Source organism: Panonychus citri, unplaced genomic scaffold (genome assembly GCF_014898815.1).
Source record: "Panonychus citri isolate SS breed McGregor unplaced genomic scaffold, ASM1489881v1 Contig00050, whole genome shotgun sequence".
Lineage (NCBI taxonomy): Eukaryota > Metazoa > Arthropoda > Arachnida > Trombidiformes > Tetranychidae > Panonychus > Panonychus citri.
This window is the reverse complement of record NW_026515455.1, coordinates 683568-705123: the sequence shown is the minus strand read 5'-3', so window position 1 is coordinate 705123 and position 21556 is coordinate 683568. Positions and strand designations below refer to the sequence as shown.

The following is a 21556-nucleotide window of genomic DNA, read 5'->3' as shown; positions in this document are numbered from 1 at the left end:
TTAACATGGGATTAACAAAATGATTTTTGGGTTTTTTCGATCTTAATTAATTTTCTCGAAAACCACTGGTCAGAATTAAATAAAAATTGGTCTCAATATAAATTACGGAATATGCTTTCTATTAATGTTTAATTCTATTTATTAATCATTTTTTAAGAACCTGTAATTTTTTGTCAAATTTGTTCCATAAAGTTATTTATTGCCCTGTATGAAAATGATGGAAAGTTATTTCGATCAGGATTTTGATATTTGTTGAAAAATGGAATTAATTAATAATTCGTAAAGTTTATTTAGAAAATGATAAGAAAATTTGTTCTAATGTTGTTCCAGTTAAAGTAAAATCTTCAATGGGCAATAATCGTTTTGCTTCATCTAAACACCTCAACATTTGCCCCCAACGCAAGGAATTGTCCCTTAAATGATAGTGAAGAATAGTTTTATTAACGTCTCTCAAAATGGACGAAGGGAATTTCTGAGCCATCCATATTTTAATTTTATCCAATTGTATTTCTTGTTGATTCCATTGATTCCATTGATTTGATTGATTCCATTGACTCATTTTAATCTTCAATGTAAATCCAAACCCAAACTTTTCTTTTAAATGTTGAGATGAACCAAGGCACTTGAAATTGCCTCGAGCCATTATACCGATTCGTGAACATAAGGCTTCACATTCATCCATAGAGTGACTGGTTAGTACAATTGATGATCCAATTGTATCGCGAAGATGAATCAATGTGGACCATATTTTCCGTCTCGATGCTGGATCGACACCAGTGGTTGGTTCATCCAAGAAAATCACCTCTGGTTTAGCAATCGACGCAATGGCCAATGACAATTTCCTCTTATTACCGCCACTTAGATTCTTATTACATATGTTGGCAAATGGAGTTAAATCAGTTGATTCAATTAAATAATTGACATTATCCTTTACTTTACTTTCAGGCATTCCCCTGATTCGTGCAAATAACATTAGACTTTCGACTGGAGTTAAGTGGTCAAGTAGCGCATCAGATTGTGGACAATAACTTATTGATTTTTGGAAATTGAGTAAATCTTTTCGCAATGAATATCCTCCGATATAAGCTTCTCCCGAAGTAACAATAATATCACCAGTTAGCATTCGGAATGTTGTTGTTTTACCTGCACCATTAACACCCAACAAACCAAAGCACTCGGCTTTATGTACTCCGAAAGTAATCCTATCAACAGCTCGAGAGGATTCGAAATCCTTAGTTAAATCATCGACAATTAAAGCTTCATTTCTAATTCCACTTGAAGAAATCAAACTTTTCACTCGATCTCTTTCTTGAACTACATCTTTATCTTCAACATCATTTTCTGAATTTGGATAAGATAAACTTTGGTGATTCGATTCATACCAATATCCAAGTCGATGTAGGTTCATATCCAACACAATCAAAACGATCGTGTATAAGAAAATGTCCAATAACAGTATTAATATTTCAGGATAAATTCCATCATTTTCCCATGAAAATGGCTCATATGTTATGTAAGTTGAATTATTTTCACAGCAAATATCCCGAGCCCATATGTTTCCGTCTGGACAAGCGTTGATCTTTTTACATTCCGTGGACAACACAATCGCCCCATAGATTTTGGACAATCCAAATGACATCGCAAATGGAGGGAATAAGTTACCGATAAAGAAGTGAATCGGTTTCAATGCTCCAAAACCTACAAGACATGCAGCTAATGCCGAACCAATAAGAGTACTAACGACTGAGATACCTGCTAGCGATGAGAATCCAGTGTCCCGATTCAAAGGTAAAAACGAGAATAGATAAGACAATGGAATTGATGCCAATCCGAATAACATGAAAAGCACCATGAAAGAAGCTAAATTCAGAACGAGAAGTAATATTAATAATGGACAATATTCAGATAAATAGTTTGAAAGTTCGAGAAAACTTACCGAAAGTTTTAAAACTTATTAGAAGAAATTGATCGATTATGATTATTGATAGAAATACGATTAGAAATATCATCATGTTATAACTTAGATCGAAAATGTAATGGCTGAACCAGAATATTGGAGCTTTGATTCCACTCATTTTCTGAATTAAGTTGACCTATGAAAAAATCGTCATTAGTTGTGAGCCAAAATGTGAAATTCTGTATTGGTAAACTAACCTTGTTTTGAGATTCTGTTGAAGGGAATAGGAAAAAGGAAACAGCGATGAGACAAAAAGCAACGGGGCTTAACATTGCTGACAGGATTCGAGCGATTATCGATTTATATTTCGGCTGTAAAGTTTGTCGATTTGGCATCGGCATGTATGTTGTGTACAACATCGGAGACTTGAGTTCAGGCCTTTTAAGCCTAAGCAAAGCATTCGTATAAGCATCGACAGTCAACGGCAGCGATAATGAGGCTTTTGGATTGTACCATAAACTAAACCCCAACTCTGACCAGGGTGCAGGATCTAAGGGGTCATTCTCAATAATACCAAATACATGATCTTTCATAAATTGATCAGCATTTTGTGATGTCGCCGACAGATAGTCAACAATAGTTAATGATGAATTTATGTCAACTACTTGGATGCCCAAACTTTTCATTGATTTTCGATATGAATCAATAAACGGTTGATTCTTTTTGCTAGTAAATGAGGCTCGAATCACGGATTTTACATTAGAACCATAGATCTGTTTGGCATTCAGTTCGATGGGATAAGGATAATCTGTGATGGATTCAACATATTTAATTGCATTCTGAGAAGTATAAAATATGAACATCATAACCAAAGCGGGAATAATTAAAGTGAACCCAATCGTCTTAAAGTGTCTTCTAGTGTAATGGAATCGTTTCATGAGTAATGCTTTAATACGCTGAATTAGTAGGCTAGATCCAGTTAATCGTTGATAATCAAGAATTTTATCCACTCCAAACAATTTGTCTTCCATTGTTATTATTGTCTTATCAGCTTCATCTTCAGCGACCTTGATGAAAACATCTTCGAGCGTTGTTACCGATACTCCATAAGAAGTGATACCAAACGATGTTGGATTATTATCTAAATCATCACAAAGATTGGCCAGTGAAGTCATTGATTCTTGGTTCGATTTATCATTCAAATGATAAATAATCTCTAAATTTGTCTCATTCGTAACTGTAGCTTCCTCAAAATATTTCGTTATCAAAGCTCCAAGTTCAGAAGGTTTATAAACCCAAGCATCTTTTGCGATTCTGATTGAATAACCAGCTCCAAATTGTTTCTTAAGAAACATCGATGATCCTGAACATTTGATTTTACCCGAACTCATGATAATTATACGATCTCCTAACGCATCAGCTTCTTCCATGTGATGAGTAGTCAATAATATTGTGTAATCTTTTCGCAATTTCAACAATAGATTCCATATTTGTCGGCGAGACTCTGGATCTATACCTGATGTTGGTTCATCTAAAATCAATATCTCTGATTTCATCGAAAGAGCCAAGGCCAATTGAATACGACGTTTCATTCCACCCGATAATGCACTGACTAGTGTGTTTTCACTTTCTGTTAAGTCTACTCGTTCCATGTTCAAGAGAATTAATTGCTTCTTAGTCTGGTCACTCAAACCTCGAAGTCCAGAACAAAGTTCTAAAAGTAGTAGGTATGTAGCATAACGTGAAAGAGGAGGAGTCACGTTATGCTACCCCGAATTAAATAATTATTAAAAACTAAAGTTTTATAAAATTCATTTATTTGATGAGCCAAAAATCGTCATCATCATCAACATCATCATCATCAAACCATATTTTTTTAATTAAAAGTTTCATCTTCTCATCATCATCATCATAACCAACATCATAATCATTATCACCATCATTTCTTTTCCTCTTCGAGGAGATAAAATGTTTCCTCTCTCCTTCTCCGTCCGATTCTGACCACGAGTATGAAGGTGAACTCATGGTCAGAACTGAATTCACTGTTGAATTCGATTCAAATTCATCATCTGAATCGAATTCAACAGTGAATTCTGGATCTGGAATGGAGAGGAACATAAGATCGTCTCTCGAGGTCGATAAGGCCAAAAATGGGATCGCTGGTGGTGGTGGTAATGGCGATGAGATCGCTGGTGTTGGTGGTGGCGATGGGATCGCTGGTGGTGGCGATAAGATCGCTGGTGGTGGTGATGGGATCACTGGTGGTGGCGATGAGATCGCTGGTGGTGGTAATGGCGATGGACTCACTGGTGGTGGTGGTGGCGATGAGATCTCTGGTGGTGGTGGCGATGAGATCGCTGGTGGTGATGGGATCACTGGTGGCGATGAGATCGCTGGTGGTGATGGGATCACTGGTGGCGATGAGATCGCTGGTGGTGGTGGTGGCGATGAGATCGCTGGTGGTGATGGGATCACTGGTGGCGATGAGATCGCTGGTGGTGGTGATGGGATCACTGGTGGTGGCGATGGGATCGCTGGTGGTGACGATGGGATCACTGGTGGTGGCGATGGGATCGCTGGTGGTGGCGATGGGATCGCTGGTGGTGACGATGGGATCACTGGTGGTGGTGATGGGATCACTGGTGGTGGCGATGGGATCGCTGGTGGTGGTGATGGGATCACGGGTGTTGGTGGCTGAGGTAATGGAGTTGCTGGTGGCGAAGGAAATGCCGATGATGTTGCTGTTGTTGGTGGAAGTGATGGTGATGGGGATGCTGGTGGTGGCTGAAGCACCGGTGGTGATAAATTTATCACCCCAGTAGGTGATGAGGATGGAGATGTTGTCAGACATTGGGGTGGTGGTGGTGGCGGTGGAGATAAAAAAAAATCTATGGCCTGAAAGAGTTGGTGATGGTTGAAACAATAAGTTTAAGTGAACTTAAACCCATTGTGTCAACTGTCACCAACTCTTTCAGGCCATAAACTTTATGACCGTGAAGATAGGAGATGGACTTTGGAGCGAAAATTTTCCGCCCTCTACCAAAAGTTTTTTTTTCTCGAAAACTATACCACCTAACGGAAAAAAAGATAAACTAAGTGGAAAAAAATTTTAGAACGCGCTTTCAATAATGTTTAATATCCGAAATAAATAGAAAAACGTTTTAATTTAATTTTTTTATGCAATCAGTAGATTTATTTCATGGCCGTTAACGTATACATATCTAAGTATCATAAGAATGAATAAAAAAGACAATACGGATAAAAAATACAATATATTTATGTTCATACCACTAAATGAATCCAGAAAATAAAAGAATTAATTTCAACTGATCGAAAATTTGTAAAGTCTCCTTGTATGATTTACATCCGGTTATTATAAATTTACCTGTATGGAAAATGAGACATCTTTTGCTATCCTCTGTCAAATAAGCTGCAGGATATAATTCAGGGTAATAAGTAAATGATTCGCTACAAGCAACGCAGAGTTTAAGAAGATTAATTCTTTTGTTGAGATTACCTGTTGCCACGACGTTGACAACCTCTTTATATGTGTAATCACACGGAAGACGAAGCGACACGCAGAATTTTTCCATAGCCAGATAGGCGTCATTAATAGACTTAGCTCCAACAACATTAACCTTTCCATTTCTGAAGATTAACAGACAGGGCTTAGGTAATTTGAGAATAGCACCATTGAATCTTTTTGGTTGGTAGTTTATCGTTGGGAAAAATTTCACTAAGTCAGTCAAAGCGAAAGGAAACGAACGAAGTTGAAACTTCATGACAATATTACTTATCATTGGATTTTTTATCTCGGTCATCATGGTTGGCAAGATTGAAGCACTAATTGGAAATCAAAATTTTGAGTTGTTTTTCTAAAAAATGAATGTAAGCAATTGATACCCGGACTTCTTCTTGTAAAGATAACACAATACTAAGTGTCAGCTCTAGATTATCAAGGTTTGGACAAAATGGATCGCAATGAGAACTCAGAATCCTAACTTCGTCCCTCAATCGTTTGTTGGATTTTTTGAGACGCTTATTCAAGCTTTTTGTTCGATGTAATTTTTGTCTCAGAGTCTTATTTTCCACATTGACTGAATCACATACTAATTCAAGAGCGAGAGAAAGACGATCCATGTTGACATATCGAGGTCAGGGATGAAACTGATTGAAACTTAGATTTGTAGCTATTCAAATAGTTTTGCTCAGAAAATAAACGGGAGTCGTTAGTTTGATGTTTTAATCTTTTTTATTGGTCATTCTGCAGATAACAATACAAGAGATCATTTGCTGTAAGAATTGTACCAGCTTGCTTTTTATTAATCTTTTGTAGACTTTACAATGTCTAGATCATTACAAAGTTCATGATTAATCATGCTACGTGCAAGTAGGTATGAAGCTAACTTAGAACTTGTGCGTACTTTTAATTGCACAGCTGTACTAAAGATTGAAAAGACCTTCTTGATTCGCTCGATGCTATCACTTCCAATAGCATTTTCCAAGTTTCGTGTGGGGGATCCATCAGAGTTTAGTGCAGGCCCCTTCATGAAAGATTGTGTGCCACATACATCAAATTCCAACATGAAACAGTATGTTATTTCATCTTTGTAGTCCCATACTTTGATTTTAATTTCACTGACGTTGTCATCATCAGGCAGAAGAAAAACTGATACAATCACCGAATCCCAGTTAAACATCGTCAATTATTTTCCAAGCTTTATTATCGTTGAGTTGTAAGTCCGATGAAAATCTTTTAATTATGTTATCGAATGATTCGCCTCTTGATCTCAACTTCACAAAGCAAATACAGAAAGCCCCACAGTTTTTAGAAGAGAAACTTTGTAACCTTTTATTGTTCCAAACTAAAGGACGATCTTGGATCAACTGACTGATTTCTGTATGAATCGGTGGAAGTCCAAATGAGTCAAAATATTCGCATCTGCGTGAATCAACTCTACATGCTAACCAATGACTACCTCGTTCTGAAGCAACATCACTATTCATGATGAAATAACTAGGATATTTTCGTATTAATGGTAATTTATCTCTCGAAAAAACACCAATGAAGTTTGGAAAAGAACGGCAAATGGTTTCAATCTCAAAATCGAACATACTTAAATGAAGTCACAGCTAACGTTTCTTTCTTTGTCAATTTCGATCATATTATCATACTCGCAGAATAAAACAACATCGATTACTTCAGGCAATGCCTTCTTGAAACGCAAATAAACACGGAGGGTACCTCGATTTGCTGGATTTACGTGTCCTACAAGACCACAGCCGTGAGATAAGTCAGGTGCGAAATTGAAACCATAAATTGTTTTCCCATTAGCATAATCATTTCTTTTTATATCAATGGTTGATTCAGTTGAATTCATGTTCATTGCTTGAAACAATCCTGAATATTCTCGAACAAAAAGATTTTGATCGAAATTTGGTTGATAAGCATTTGTAGGATACTGAATGCCATCAAGATAGCATGCCAAGTAGTTGACATCATAGTGGTTGAATTTGAATGGATCTTCATCTTTGGCTCCATTAAGAGCTGTATTTTTAACACATGCTAAAAACATTCGTCTTGGTAATTGTCCAATTATGACATTGTCGAGCATTGCATCCATAGATCCTGAAGGAATGGGTACATGTTTCACCTCCACACGGGTGATAGGATATCGTGAAGAGGCTGTTTGCAAAGCTCTCGAATGTGCATTAACAAGCATTGGTTTAGCTTTTAAACGGTGAATGTATACAGATGCATCTTTGATTATGGGAATAATATTCACTGATTTTGGATAGATGAAACAGAATTCAGGGTTGTTCAATATCAATTTTATTTTGATATCACATCCACCAAGCAATGCTTTGCCTTGAAATGTAAGGTCAAGATGTAACTTTCCATACATGTCAACTATTTTACTTTGTGATGGATCTTTATTTGTTGTTTCTGGGACAAAGTTCGAGATGATATCGTCCTTTTCTGACCAAAATCCTGTAGAAAGATGTGTTTCCTTAGCGTCTTTCGAAAAACCGAGTAAATTTTCAAAGTATGCTCTATATGCATAAGTATTTGATACAGATGACATTTCTTTATTACCGATCTTTAGATCTATTTGTTTAATCATGCTATGCATCAAGTTATTGGCTGCTCTAATTTTACTCCAATCTGGGTTAACAATATCTTTGCCGTCTTCATTTTTTATTTTAAGCTGCAATTTGAAGTATAAGTAAGTTTCATGAAAAAGAATATATTCATCTTTTGAGGTAGGTATATGAAACTCTATGTAGCTAGAGCCTTCTATAGAGGAGATTGGTCTGTGTTGAGTCTCATAGCTTCTTTCGATTGACAACTGAACAGGGGGGATGGTGAATAAATCAAGCTCCGGTAGCAAAGCTTCAGCTGCTAGATTATGCATATTACTTTAAGAAGTCAAAATCAGATTTTTTGAATGATTTAATTTTCTTTCGGGTTTTTCGTTTTACATTTCCTTTTATCATCTTTCTTTTTATAGACTTTAAACCGCTTCCATTCTGTGTGTCAGTACTTTTTTCAGACAATTTCTGTATCGCATCACTGGTTATTCTATCCATTGTAGCACTGACTCTATCCTTAGCTGATTTTTTGGTATCACTTAGAATAGCTTGACCAGTTGAAAGTGCTTGCTCTCCCAAATATCTCAAAATCGGCATAATTTTTGACATGAAAAATCTGCCAAAGAACCCATTACCTCTCTGATAACGAGTTCCCGCAAATATTTGAAGGGGTAAACCTGTCCCCGCTTGATTCAAATAATAGGTTTCCATTTTCGGCGAAAGTGTAAAACAACAACTACTCGGCCTTGTCTGAACTTAATGTCCTGGCCTGAATCATCCTTTATATTAATCATTATTCTATCAATCTCTTTGCTTGCTAAGGGTTGGTAATATGGTTGTGTATAAATCAAATTTATATCTTCACCAAACTTTTCGCCCGCTATTCTTATAGATCTGAGAAACTGAGCATAAGTATTTCCTACTACAGATGGTTCAACGACATCTGAATATATCATAAGATTGTGAACACCACCAGAAAGATCATAATGATGTTGAGCTTTTCTTTGCATGTAACCATTGTCAAAAATTGTTTGAAAGTTTGAGTATCTAGTTAATACTCCAAATCTTTCATTCTCTAAGTTATATGAGGAAAATCCAAGCATGTACTCGAGTTGCTGCCCCAGATGTACTAAAACATTTCTTTCTGATGCAGTTCCTCCAATCTTAGGAATAGAAATTGGCCAACTTGTTGCGTGATATATCCTTGTTGTGAATTGACGACAAGATATGGTGCATGTTTGACATGTCCTGTCCGACTGAGCACTTTGATCATCTCTGCGTTTATCACATCACACAGATCGTGAATACTCGTGTATGAACCCGGTTGTAAATCTAATATGAATTCTTCAAAATCTATTTCTTCAAGGAATCTTCCTGACTCCGGCGTTGGAGTATCTACAAAATTGTTAAACGTTGTGGTTCGGAAATATTATACCAACTGCGGGTGTATGTTATCTCTGCTAACCCAACCACCCAATCGTCATCAACTTTTAATGTATTTGGTAAATAAGTCACATAAGAGCCTATAGTATTATCAGCATAGCTTTTTACGTTACTTGGTAATGTTAAATAAAATGAATCAGACATGTCTTCTTATTTTAAATCAAATTGGATTTATTTTATTAGCTTTATATAGAAATTGGTTCAGCTTTTTGTTTAAACTTTGGAGTAGGTAGAATACATCCTAAAGACATCGTCAAAAGCCCTAACCAAAGTCGTTGGTCTCCTAAATTCAAAGACAAATTTATCATCGAAATTATCGATATCAAAAACAGCGTTAATACTTGAATAATAAAGAGAAATAAGTGAGGATTTTTCACGCCAATCTCCGAATGTCCTGAGATGGTATCCATGAGTTGTAACTGCTTGAATAACCTAACCACTTTACAAAGTAATACACACGCCCCCTAACTGTTTTTCTTTTTATAATCTTCTCAATTCGATGCTCGTCTTCAGATACTTCTTGAAGCTCTTCATGGTAAAATTTCCTTTCCATAGGTGTTCCATTGTGTTCTCTTAATAAGTACAAAGGTTTTTCTTTGCTTTTGTCAATAGAAGATATTGTATAGATATGTTCAGACCAGTTAGGATAGAATGATTTATCAAACGGGCCAAGCTCATATTTAATCCGTACTTTTGAACCTACTTCAAACACCTTTGGAGATATTGTTTTCTGATCTTTCACCATTTCAAGGAGGCTATCATAACCATACAAATTCCTGAAGACATCATTCGAGTTAGAATTTGTCACAGAATTAGGTGCCATTTTAATTGATCGATGAAAATCAGCGTTATAACTTTCCACTAGTTTTGGTAACACATCTGTGTACTTTCTGGTTCCCTTAAAAGTGAAGTATTTGAACATTTTACCTTTAAGGGTTCTGTTAAATCTTTCAACAATAGCACATTTGATATTACTGTTTTTCGTTGAATAATGTCTAATAGATTCATTATCAAGAAGAGTTTTAAAACTGCTATTGAGAAACTCTTTGCCTTTATCTGTACGTAAAGACTCAGGCTTTCTATTTTTAAAGAGTTTTCGGAAAATCTCTGTAACTGCAATACCTGTTTTTGCGTGTACTGGAATAGCCCAAGCATACTTGCTGAAACAATCTATTATCGTTAGAATGTATCTTAACCCCTTGTTCTGACGCGAAAACTCTTGCATTTCAACTAAATCTGCTTCCCATTGTTCATCGATTGCACAGACCACTATTTTATTTCGCTTAAATTTTTTCCGAGCTTGTTTATGCAAAGTGTATGTAAGCTGTGTTTTTAACCAGTTTTTCACATGATTTATCGTGATTTCAGGAATTAGCTCTTTTGCAGCAATGTAAAGTTTATTGACTGAAGATAGCGATCCAGTTTTTTCGACATTGTAATACAATCGTTTTAAAACTGTTTCAATTTTTTCATTCGCTGATTCTACACCATTTTGATGAACTGAAGTATGAGTTACCATTTTGTCCGTCGAACTTCTTTTTCTTGTCTGCAATCCTGTCAGAAAATCTTATGTTGTCGTATAAGTTTTCAACTAATTTTCTTTTTCTCGGATTTCGAGATTTTTTCACTATCCCTGCATCAGATTCGTGTGTTGCGATTTCATCAATTGGTTCAGCATAAATATTAGGAAACGTAACCGGAAATGAATAGGATGGAGGGGGTCTGCTATCAATGATGATACTTCTCTTTTTATGGTTTGATTTCAACAATTTTTTCAATGACTTGTGTAACACATCACTAGGTAATATGTTACTTCTTCTTAATATGGTCACCAAACTGGTTGGCCATAGAATCGGTGAGTTTTCTTCAGTAACAGCCGAAATCAAATACTTAAGTAAATTAGTGTTCTTGATTTCAGACCCATTAATAACCAGATTCATCTTTTCATTATAAACACCTGAAAATGCTAGTTTCAGACTCAACTTGAGAATTTTCCGTACAAAAATAGGATTGAGTGCGTTTTGTACAATGGCTGATTTTTCTTCTGATTGAGGTAAAGTTCCGATTTTGGCAGTGATGAGAGGATATTCTTTTTTAACAATTTCAGCCATTTATTAAAGATGTCAAGAGTGAAACAACTGCCGGGATAATGATCGGAAGATAGCCTCCACTTTGCGTTATGTACTTTTTTCTTCTCGATACTGATTTATCTTTCACTATGTTCAAAATATCATGCTTGTACCTGGCTAGTTGTTTCTTTTCTTTATCCGTAAGCTTGACGTTTTTATTAACTATATTCAACATCACTTCTTTGATTGCTTTATATAGCAACGGATCTGCTTTGTATTGATCGTGGAGAAAAGCTGTTCTCAGTTTTTTACTCTTTATCATTGAAGCTATTTTCAAAAGATTTAGATAGTCTTCTATATTGATTGACATTATATCTCATAAACTGTAACAGAATGATTCAATGACAATGGAATTATATTAGTCTGAACACGAAATTTCTCAGGTGTTTGAGGAGTAAGATCCACCTTTATATAACTATAAGGTAAAGCTGTTGCGTCTTCATAGGCTGCAACAAACTTTTTGATATTAATTGGATAAAGTTGTCGAGCCAACGCATAGATTTGTGCTTTGTCACGAGGATTTTTCATTAGTATAAGATAATGACAGTTCAGACTTATATTTCTCATATTCTTACCCTGATGAAATATATTCTGCACTATAAAAATGACGGAAACTCCTAAATGATGACTTCCTTTCGTGAAAAGATGCATGAGTTTCGGATCATCACCGCATTCATGCATAAGATCGTCAATGATAATGAGATCGTAACCGGAAGAATCTTCTATCATCCCTTGATGATGTTGTATATCTTTATGTTTAGAATAACGATCTTGCCATTGACCATAACACCACAGTATTTTAGAATTCTCATTTAATGAAGGTATTAATATATTTCTATGATGAATTATTCTTTCTACTAAGACCGTTTTCCCGCTTGATGTAGGTCCTGCTATCATACATGTGAATGGGTGTTTGAAAATAAAATTTGACATAGTGACACAAAAGTAATAAGTTTCAATTCTTTTTATTAAAGATTCGAATTTCATCGTAAGTTCAAGGATCAACTGAAAAATACAAAGCTTGGTTTTAGTCATCAATACTCGAATTCCATTTTCGCTTGTTAGATTTTAGCTGTGTCTTACCATCAACAATTTCTAAATTGTCCTGCTTCCAAACTTCCTTAAAATGGTTGCGAATATCCATGAGAGCCAATCCATAAGCCAGGATTATCAACAGCAGCGTCAAGGATATCACATCCTATTCCGAGAGTTGTTTCTTCAGCGTCACAGTAGACGATTATGCCAGTTCCTGTAACCATTAGTCTGTGTTGAAGCCATCGGCTCACAGAGTATTTAGAGTACAATAACGCTGTCAACTCACTGTATATGTTTTTACGCCAATTCGAATTTTTCTCCACAAACTGATCCATGTACCGAGAAACAGAGAATACCCACTGATCATTGTGTTTAAACGGATGTTCATATTTAGGAGCCATCCATTTGTGTGTGTTTGTGAGATCAGTGCTGATTTTGAAGAACTCACTATAACCACTGAATGAAACTTTTCCAACAATTGGCTTGGGAGATGAAACTTGAGAACTCATGTTTTTCAAAAAAAAAGGACACAGAGTAACTTTAACTTTGAACTGAAAACTTTAAATGGACACAGAGTAGAAGATAAAGTACAACTTCACAAGATGAAACAAGAAAATGTAATGAATACAAAAAATAAAATGTGTCTCTATTTATACCAAAACTGACGATAGCTGCGCCTCCTGGTTCATCCAGCCTTCGGTATCATTCAAAAGCGTTTCCAATGTTAACTGCTATAATAAAGTAATAAAACAAATGTCATTTATTAGTGCCATAAAGTTTGGAATACTATAGTTCTTTGTTTCTATTTTACAGCACCTGGATTTTATTGCTTACAAAAGAAAAGTTTAATGTTGTTTTCAAAATATGATGAAATTTTGTATACATTGTAATAGGTTGACTATTTACATTTAAAAGTTATTTATTTATATCCGTAGGGCAAAGTATTATTGCCTATTACTCTTCGTTTTTCAGAAACTGCTCTATATATTTTTTCAAACTTCTTAGTGCAAACTTTATGAGTGTACTTATCAGATTCGATATTAGTTTGCTTAACAGAAATGGATGATTGCTCTCCGTTGGTATAATCTTCTGCCATTTTACAAAGTTTCTGTAATGTGATAAGTTCCAGAGCTTTTGAAGTGAGTTTTATTCCTTTAACTTTTATGACCGTTTTCTTTTCACCAGTTGGAGACGTTACTTCGTAAGCGTAATTTTTGGGACCAAGCGTAACAAATTTATTACAGTAATAGCCATCAGGAATTTCATCAGTAAGTTCGCCGAGGTAATCTCCGCATTTAACAACCGGATCATTTTCTTGTTCGATAAATACAACTGAATCAGTGTCGAAATACAATACACGTCCTGGTCTAATAGACTCTATAGTTTGTATCAGATTGAAGAGCTCCAACCTTGCATAAGCTGTAACAAAACTCGCCACAGCAATGTTTGATTTAGATGATGATATTTCAGCTTCATAATCAGCAGCTACTTTATGCTGGATGAGAATAACCTCAGGTGATGCTTCAAAAATACCCATTATTTCAAGAGTGTCATCATTCATCTTTCTCCAAAGCTCAGCATAGTTTCTGACGATAGATGTTTGCATTAAATTATGATTTTGCGCAAACTTTCCCCAGAGACTGTTCAACATCAGCTTTGCAATACTCCTTTTGCCAGGATTCTTTGATATTTCCGTTTTTTCTAGTCCAATTTTTTCATGCTGCTCATAGTCATTTATATATTTTGTTTGAGAAGCTTCGTCTGTACACCATGTAGGCCAACCACTGGCTTGCTGTTTTATCTTAAGCCACATTGCTATATAATCATTAAAAAGATTCGGTGTTCGATCATACTGGAGAATTTGGTAGATCTTAATTATTTGATAACCGTTTTTAACTGCTACATTGAGCTCTTCAGATGTCCAAGTGTTTGTTATCATTCTTTCTTGGTCTGTATGATTGCAGCTTAAATTCGCTCTTGTATTCAAACAGGAAAAACAAAGAGGAAAAATAAGTTTTTTGCTGAATCTCAATGGCAAAACGGGGATATTTAACTTTTCAGGAGGTAAAACTTTGCATTTGATGAAGCCAAAGTACTTGGAGACATCATTTGAAAACCCTTCTTCAATAAGTTTTGGGTGTCCTGCTGGAAAGGAATTCTTTTTGAGAACATGAGGATATAATGATGTGAAATCTAGATAACGGATTTTTTCGTTTGGTAAACATTCATGATAAAATTTGATGTTATTTGTTCTCCCACCGAAGAAACTTTCTTTGATATTTATTGATCCGGTTTCTTTTATCTCATATCGATGTTTAATTCTAGTAGATATGTACTCCTCTTTTCTAATTTTGTTGAAGTCATGTTCCCATATCTCGGTCAAGTTGAATCCTCTCTGGTTATAATATGATCGTTTGTTTTGAAGACGTTTGAATAGTTCTGAATATGTTGTTGGTTCACTCAGAAGAGTATTGATACCATCATCAGGATAACAATCGGGGCAACCATGGAAAAAACATCCGTAAAATTCATAAACGCGGTTTTGTTCTTTGACGAACCCATCAGCATAGAACGGTCCAATTTTAAATTCCCTCTGAATTATGAATTGGTTACCTAAAATATTTTGTTGGTAGTCTAACCAAACAGCTGCTGAGATTGATTGTAATCTGGAACAATAACCATCAATCGGACTTATCGCAAGCAGTTTCGGAGGAGAAGCTTCCCGAAGAATTTCCATTGCTACAGAAGCCAAGGTAAATCTTCTTTTATGGGGTTAAGGTCTGTTATTTGCTTGAAAAGCGTAATGAATTTCATCATTGCCGTCGTCAATATATCCACATCCGACCTACAGTACTGTACAATTTCTGTCTGCATATCAAAACGTAGTCTTCGTTTTGCTGAGCCAAGTACCAAGTTTTGAATTCTTTTGCATGATTGGTTTCATATCATCAAACCCGTAAAACTCTATCGCAGGTAATGTTCCTTTGTAGTTTTGGTTTGCCTTTGTGTTGAAATAATGAGGAAAGAATCCTTTTTTCATTTCTGATATGTTAAATGACTTGCAGAGAGAAGAAAGCGGCTGTTGTAGTAATGAAAGTGAATCAACAAAACGTAAATTTTCAACCTTGATGTAAACAAGCTTGGACCCCTGCATTATTATTTCAGGAATCGCTTGGAAGTTTCGAGAGTAAAAGTCCTGAATCAAGAAATGGCCATCATATCCTTTTTGGTTATGTGCAATAACAGTCACAGTTGCTGATCTTTTTCTCGCTTTTTGAGCTGCTTCCTCGTAGAGATAACTGCAGAAATTTTTAACACACTCAGATCCTTTGAAGATTTGATACCCTATTCCACAAATATCACATTTCTCAGTCCTTTTTTTGTATGTTTCTAAATCAAAACAAAAAGTGCATAATGTATTACATATGAGTAAATTTGGAGAGTGGAAGCTTGGAGTATCATCAGGTTCTTGGCTGGCTTCGATATCGTAAAATATTAGGACAGAATAAGCTTCATCTTGTTCTAATAGCTTTTTGAGGTCCAGAGGCGTAAGATAACAATAATGCGGTGTGACTGTGTAAGTATCTTCACATTTTTCGCAGTGATAAACATCACAAATATGAGGATCTTTGGTACCATGAATTATCCAACACTTTGAACATTTGATCTTTGCCATACATATCTTTTTCAGAAGATGATTTTCATAACAAACATTGTTTTTGAACTCAAGTTTGCAACGGATGCAACTAAGAGGTTCTGACTCAAAACATGGAGGATTGCTATTACATTGAGCACATGAGTCGAAGCAGAAATGTTGATTCAGCCTATGTTTTATCCAACATCTAACACAAAATGCTTCATACTGCATATATCCTTTGATATTGGTGATTAAATTATAATGATCAGCCAGATTTTCGAGGATAATCTTTTTAACAGCATCTGGTCCTTTGAAAAGTGGCAGTTTGTCCTTGAATCAACAACAATGATTTGATATGATGGTAATTTCTGTTGAATTTCGCTGATTTTGTCCATATTAACAGCTTTGTCGATATCTATAGATAGCTCACTGAAAAGCTGTGCGGCTAACAATTTCTGGTGTTTATTATAACGAATCAGCGCAGACCATTGAGCACTTTGCCCCTTATGCATATCTGCTAAGAATTTACCAACTGCTAGAGCGTAATATCCACAAAACTCGTCTTTGTTCTTAATACATACAGTTGAGCGACGTTTTGTTGAAAGATTATCTGGAGGTAATAACTGTGATAACCTTCGTCCAGATCCTGACACGTTTTCATAATTTTCATCATGATTTCTAATGCTTTACCATCTAAAATGCACCGCTAGATTGAGCGAGTTTTTCCTCTAGCTAGAAATTCTGTTTTATCGAAATTTGAAGCTCTGAAGTTAATGTAAAGTTGACGACCATCTCTAGGATTAGAAAAGGTTAAATTAACAATGTCCGCTGGTGCAGCTTCAGCAATGTGGAGCTGTATGAACCGTTCATAAGCAGCATTTATTGCGTCTGAAATGTTCAAGAAATCTAAACGCTGTACTGATGTAGCATTGCCTATTTGTACTTTGAGTAGCTTAGTTAATGTGTGAAACCGTGAGTTGGTTTTCCAACCACTATCACTTACCACTTCGAATTCGATTTCAGGTTCTATACCAAATCCAATTTGATTTTCAGCATCACTTTCTTGTGAATTTATGGAGAAACATGGTGAAGATGGTGCTGATATGGTTATGGTGCGTGAATCATCAAGAGAGTAACTGTCAAGAGCAATCGGTGTTTCTGTTAAGGATTCAGGATCAGGATAGATAATTTCGTCGATAACTAAATCTGGAGTTGTTCTTTCACTTGGCGATGATGCATGAATATCCGAAAGAGGGCGGTATTCAGCCTCACGGCAGAGCTGATCAGCTTCATCGTCTATCATAAGAATATCCTCTGGAAGCTCTATGTTGGCACAAATTTCGTCATCTTCTCGGTTAGCTAGATGAGCGTCAAGTAAAAGTTCATCATAATTTGATGGATAAGTAAATTTGTGAGCCATTACTATGAACTTAAGGTGATGAAACGAGCGTGTGAATATTATCGATGAAAACAAAAAAGGGATGAAATAAACTAATGTTAATAGCGATGATAAATAGCATGAATTTTATACTAGATAGTTGTTGACTTACCGATAACTGTATAAAATGGAATCCAAAAATAAAGGCTGTGATTAACACTGAAAGTAACCGAAGCAGATAGAAATCACAGGGTGGAAAGAGCAAGAGAGGTTAATCACAAGGAAAGAGAGAGGCACAAGTAAAGAGAGAGAGACACAAGTAAAGAGAGAGAGAGAGACACAGGTAAAGAGAGAGAGAGACACAAATAAAGAGAGAGAGACACAAATAAAGAGAGAGACACAAATAAAGAGAGAGACACAAATAAAGAGAGAGACACAAGTAAAGAGAGAGAGAGAGACACAAGTAAAGAGAGAGAGACACACAAGTAAAGAGAGAGACACAAAGAAAGGGGAGAGACACAAAACTAAACGTTGAGGATGGTTGGGGAAAACACAAAAGGCACAAAGGTAACTTGAAGGGAATCACAAGGATGAGAACAAAATCAAGACTGACAAACTTTTGGTTTTCGCTTTGCTTTATAAAGGGAATTAGGAGGAGTCATTTCTGCGCTGTTTCATATTCTAGAACAAACAATAGAAGAATTGCTTGTTTATGAGATGTACATTATACTTTGCTTTATCGAATGTAAAAGACAGTAAAGCTATAAATGAAATATAATAAAAGAAACAATTGAACCACTTTAAACTTTTGTCATATGCATTCAGATGTTCAAGTGACTTTAGTAATAAATTGTAAAATTATTCCTTTCAATTATCATCTTTGTTAGCAGTCTGCAGATGTTGGAATTACTTTAACTAATAAATCGTATCAATTGTTTAAAACTTTTTCCTGTTATGTTAGCGTTAAAATGTTTAAGTGACTTTAGTAATAAATTGAAACAATCAATCCATAACATTTTCTTGTATTTAACATTAACGTTGATTTGTTTGAGTGATCTTAGCAATCAGCTATTAGTTATATTGATTCACTTTATTTTATTATCAATTATTGCATTTCCGAACGTTAATGGACAAAACTGCCTGAGGCTACGCCAGTTTATGACTCTTTTAAAATTTAGTCTTGGCCATATAATTTTATTTTTTCATTCACAGACTCCTCCTCTTTCACGTTATGCTACATACCTACTACTTCTAAATTTTCTCGAACAGTAAGATCTTCGAATAGTAAATCATTTTGAGGACACAAAGCGAGACTCTGACGAGCAGCTAACGTGTTCGTATGAACATCAATATCATTTACATAAATACTACCAGATGAAGGTTTTAATATTCCAGTGATCATGGACATTGTGGTCGTTTTTCCAGCACCATTGGGACCCAAAAGTACAGTTATTTGACCCTTGAGAATATTAACATTGAGACCATTAACTGCGAACTCTTTCGAACCTGTTGGCCCAAACGATTTGTACAAGTCGTTACAACGAATACTTGGTCTCAGATTTCCCATTACTGGTTCATTATTATTACCAATATCCTGGTTTCGATTAGCACCGCTTTGTAATTCACTCATACCAAGCGCTGATCTATTGATTGATCTATTTTCCCCTTTTCTTGTTAAAAATTCTGAGATAGGAAAATGCCATGGCTTAGGTGAACCAATTTGCCAAGGCCAAACTGAGTCTAGATAATAGATGAGTCCAATGTACAATATCCAAGAGAAAATGGTAACAAGATAAATGGTACTAAAACTAACTGTATCAGCAACACCAGTGTACTTGAAGAGGTGCGAGAAAGACAATTGTCCTTCAACTTGACCAAAGTAAAACATATCATAGAGCGAAAAATGTAACTGACCACATGGAAGTAAGCAAGAGAGTACTTTAGGAAGTACTGACGATGTTTTCGCAGCAAAAGGGATATTAGATGAAACTACTTGACCAACAAGAACGATAAAAACACCAGCAACAGGTCGAGAAAGTATCGTTGTAAAGGTAAAGGTAAATAAGATATTGGTGACACTATCGGTTAGATAATTGAACCAGAAAATACCAGCATTCCAACCAGGGAATGGGGTCTCACTAGATACAGAATATATAAAAGTTATTACCGACCCATGGAAGACACTTAGAGTGAAATAATCGACAAAATGTGAGACCCAATAAACGATATCACTTAGACCAATAATTCGTAGTAAATCCTTTGACTTGGTCACTTTTTCTCGAAGTAGAGTTTTGGTCATTACAATTGATAGATAAATAAAACCAATCTCAATGAATATGTAAGATAAATAGAAATCAGTAGCTTTAACTAGTGAAATTGGTTCCGTTTTCTCATCCGATTTGGTATTCATTCTTATGTGACCTGATTTAGGATTACCTTCTTGAAATAGTTTATCGGTGAAATCGTAATAGAAATCTGATTCTCTGAACTTTGCGTAATTGGGATAAAAGGCTAACAATTCATTGATTACCGACTGTGCGTCGATATATTCTAAAAATGGTATATATCGTCGATCAGTCCATGGACCAGGATAATAGAAAGAGTTGCCACCGAGTGAGTAATTGGCGCGACCCAAAACTGGATCAAGTTCGTGGAAAAAAAGACCATTGTCTACTGATAAATGTTCAGACTCAATTCGATCTCCCCAAGCTTTGATCACTTCTTTATCTTCAGCTAAGCGAACTGTTTCAGCTCCACATTTTTCCTTCGACAATCCAAGGAAATCGGGTGTAGATCCATCAGGTAATGCATAGAAAATTGTTTTTCCAACGATATAACAGTAGAACGTATGAAAATAGTAACGATCGTTTGATGCAATTATAACTGAAGATTCACCGAAAGGTTCTGGGGATTGATCAAGATCGGGAAAAAGGTAAAGTTGAACCAAAACCATAACGATCGGGAAGATTAGTTCCCAAAAGGTGAGAGTATAAAGTCGCCGTCGAATAGTCCAATCTTTTTTGTACATACATTTAAATTGTTCCCAATGCAACAATCTCATTTTGAAGAGACACTCGTAAGACTAAAATTGATAACAATAAACTATTAACTTTTCAAATCAACCAAATGAAATAACTTATTGAAATTCAACATGAAAGTAAACATGCATTTATATTCATTTACTATTGGTTTGATTGATCAGATTAATCCAATAGAATAATTAATCATAACATAACTTGATTATTAAAATGATTGGATGGTGAAATCAGTCAATCAGAGGGAGGATAATTGAATAACACAATCTAATCACGAACTATTTTTACCAAGAAATTTATTATGATATCAATGTGATTACTGAATCAATTAGATAGTTGCCTGGAATTAATCAACAATCACCAGATAAAGTTTGTTATTAAAATGTATTTGTTATAACAGTGTGATAGGTACAAGAGACCAATTTGTCCGATTTCAAGATTAACTGCAATTCAAACTTAATAACATATTATTATAATATATTATTAATATTAATAATAATGATATTAGGGTGTTCAGGACAAACTGAGCCGACTTTATAATTAAATGACTTTTAAACTACTTGATTGATTCAGCAAATATTGGAATATTTTATAGAGAATGGTTCTAGTTTTGTATTACAGTCTATGAGAATTTTTTTACATTTAAGTTGATTGGTTTTCGAAGATTCGAAAAAAATATTGAATCGACGAAAAATCCTCTTTTAAGGAGTTCGAAAGGTCCTGGCGAATTTATTTTTGGTCCAATTTTTTTGTAAGATGACCAATCAAATGCACTAATTACCTGTAGTAATTTTCACTAATTAAATTAAAGAAAATTAATAAGATAAAAATTTAGTGAGTGATCGAAGCCAAAAAAGTCGAAACATCTTCCACATGAATCAAAGCGGAGTATTAATAATACTTTATGCT

The 21556-nt window shown here is 35.3% G+C and overlaps 6 protein-coding genes across 6 annotated transcripts; all 6 read right to left on the bottom strand.

The window, feature by feature from the left end:
* Positions 1–265: 265 nt before the first annotated feature.
* On the bottom strand, positions 266–3935 carry LOC128385712 (retinal-specific phospholipid-transporting ATPase ABCA4-like). Its single transcript, XM_053344605.1, has 3 exons — positions 2155–3935; positions 1937–2093; positions 266–1860 (listed from the first exon to the last, which is right to left on the bottom strand). The coding sequence occupies exons 1-3, from the start codon at positions 3547–3549 to the stop codon at positions 287–289; spliced, it is 3126 nt and encodes a 1041-aa protein (XP_053200580.1). The 5' UTR covers positions 3550–3935; the 3' UTR covers positions 266–286.
* LOC128385671 (uncharacterized) lies at positions 3685–4795 on the bottom strand (the record flags this gene model as incomplete). The annotated part of the gene is made up of 2 exons (XM_053344558.1): positions 3685–3691; positions 3900–4795. Coding segments are annotated over 2 exons (903 nt in total), but the record flags the coding sequence as incomplete, so codon positions are not given.
* Positions 4796–7014: 2219 nt separating this feature from the next.
* On the bottom strand, positions 7015–8701 carry LOC128385670 (uncharacterized protein F54H12.2-like). The gene is made up of 2 exons (XM_053344557.1): positions 8501–8701; positions 7015–8106 (listed from the first exon to the last, which is right to left on the bottom strand). The coding sequence occupies exons 1-2, from the start codon at positions 8699–8701 to the stop codon at positions 7015–7017; spliced, it is 1293 nt and encodes a 430-aa protein (XP_053200532.1).
* A 418-nt stretch (positions 8702–9119) lies between these two features.
* Positions 9120–10952, bottom strand: LOC128385669 (uncharacterized). Its single transcript, XM_053344556.1, has 2 exons — positions 9893–10952; positions 9120–9385 (listed from the first exon to the last, which is right to left on the bottom strand). Exons 1-2 carry the CDS (start codon positions 10950–10952, stop codon positions 9120–9122), a joined length of 1326 nt encoding a protein of 441 aa, XP_053200531.1.
* A 2295-nt stretch (positions 10953–13247) lies between these two features.
* Positions 13248–18402, bottom strand: LOC128385668 (uncharacterized). Its single transcript, XM_053344555.1, has 2 exons — positions 17238–18402; positions 13248–13328 (listed from the first exon to the last, which is right to left on the bottom strand). The coding sequence occupies exons 1-2, from the start codon at positions 17652–17654 to the stop codon at positions 13248–13250; spliced, it is 498 nt and encodes a 165-aa protein (XP_053200530.1). The 5' UTR covers positions 17655–18402.
* A 119-nt stretch (positions 18403–18521) lies between these two features.
* On the bottom strand, positions 18522–20839 carry LOC128385713 (ABC transporter A family member 4-like). Its single transcript, XM_053344607.1, has one exon. It carries the CDS (start codon positions 20671–20673, stop codon positions 18847–18849), a length of 1827 nt encoding a protein of 608 aa, XP_053200582.1. The 5' UTR covers positions 20674–20839; the 3' UTR covers positions 18522–18846.
* Positions 20840–21556: the final 717 nt, after the last annotated feature.

Bases quoted from the DNA above. Each gene is read 5' to 3' on its own strand.
- LOC128385712 (XM_053344605.1), bottom strand. From the start codon at position 3,549: ATGGAACGAGTAGACTTAACAGAAAGTGAAAACACACTAGTCAGTGCA. The intron at 2,094-2,154 runs GTTAGTTTACCA...ATTTTTTCATAG, and splicing joins CAACAGAATCTCAAAACAAG to GTCAACTTAATTCAGAAAAT. The intron at 1,861-1,936 runs GTAAGTTTTCTC...TTCTGAATTTAG, and splicing joins AATAAGTTTTAAAACTTTCG to CTTCTTTCATGGTGCTTTTC.
- LOC128385670 (XM_053344557.1), bottom strand. From the start codon at position 8,701: ATGGAAACCTATTATTTGAATCAAGCGGGGACAGGTTTACCCCTTCAA. The intron at 8,107-8,500 runs GTCAGTGCTACA...TTCAAATTGCAG, and splicing joins AAAAATCAGCTAAGGATAGA to CTTAAAATAAAAAATGAAGA.
- LOC128385669 (XM_053344556.1), bottom strand. From the start codon at position 10,952: ATGGTAACTCATACTTCAGTTCATCAAAATGGTGTAGAATCAGCGAAT. The intron at 9,386-9,892 runs GTGTGTATTACT...ACAATTTTGTAG, and splicing joins AAGAAAAACAGTTAGGGGGC to ATACTCCAACGCCGGAGTCA.
- LOC128385668 (XM_053344555.1), bottom strand. From the start codon at position 17,654: ATGGCTCACAAATTTACTTATCCATCAAATTATGATGAACTTTTACTT. The intron at 13,329-17,237 runs GTAAGTGATAGT...ACTTTATTATAG, and splicing joins CTGAAATCGAATTCGAAGTG to CAGTTAACATTGGAAACGCT.
- LOC128385713 (XM_053344607.1), bottom strand. From the start codon at position 20,673: ATGAGATTGTTGCATTGGGAACAATTTAAATGTATGTACAAAAAAGAT.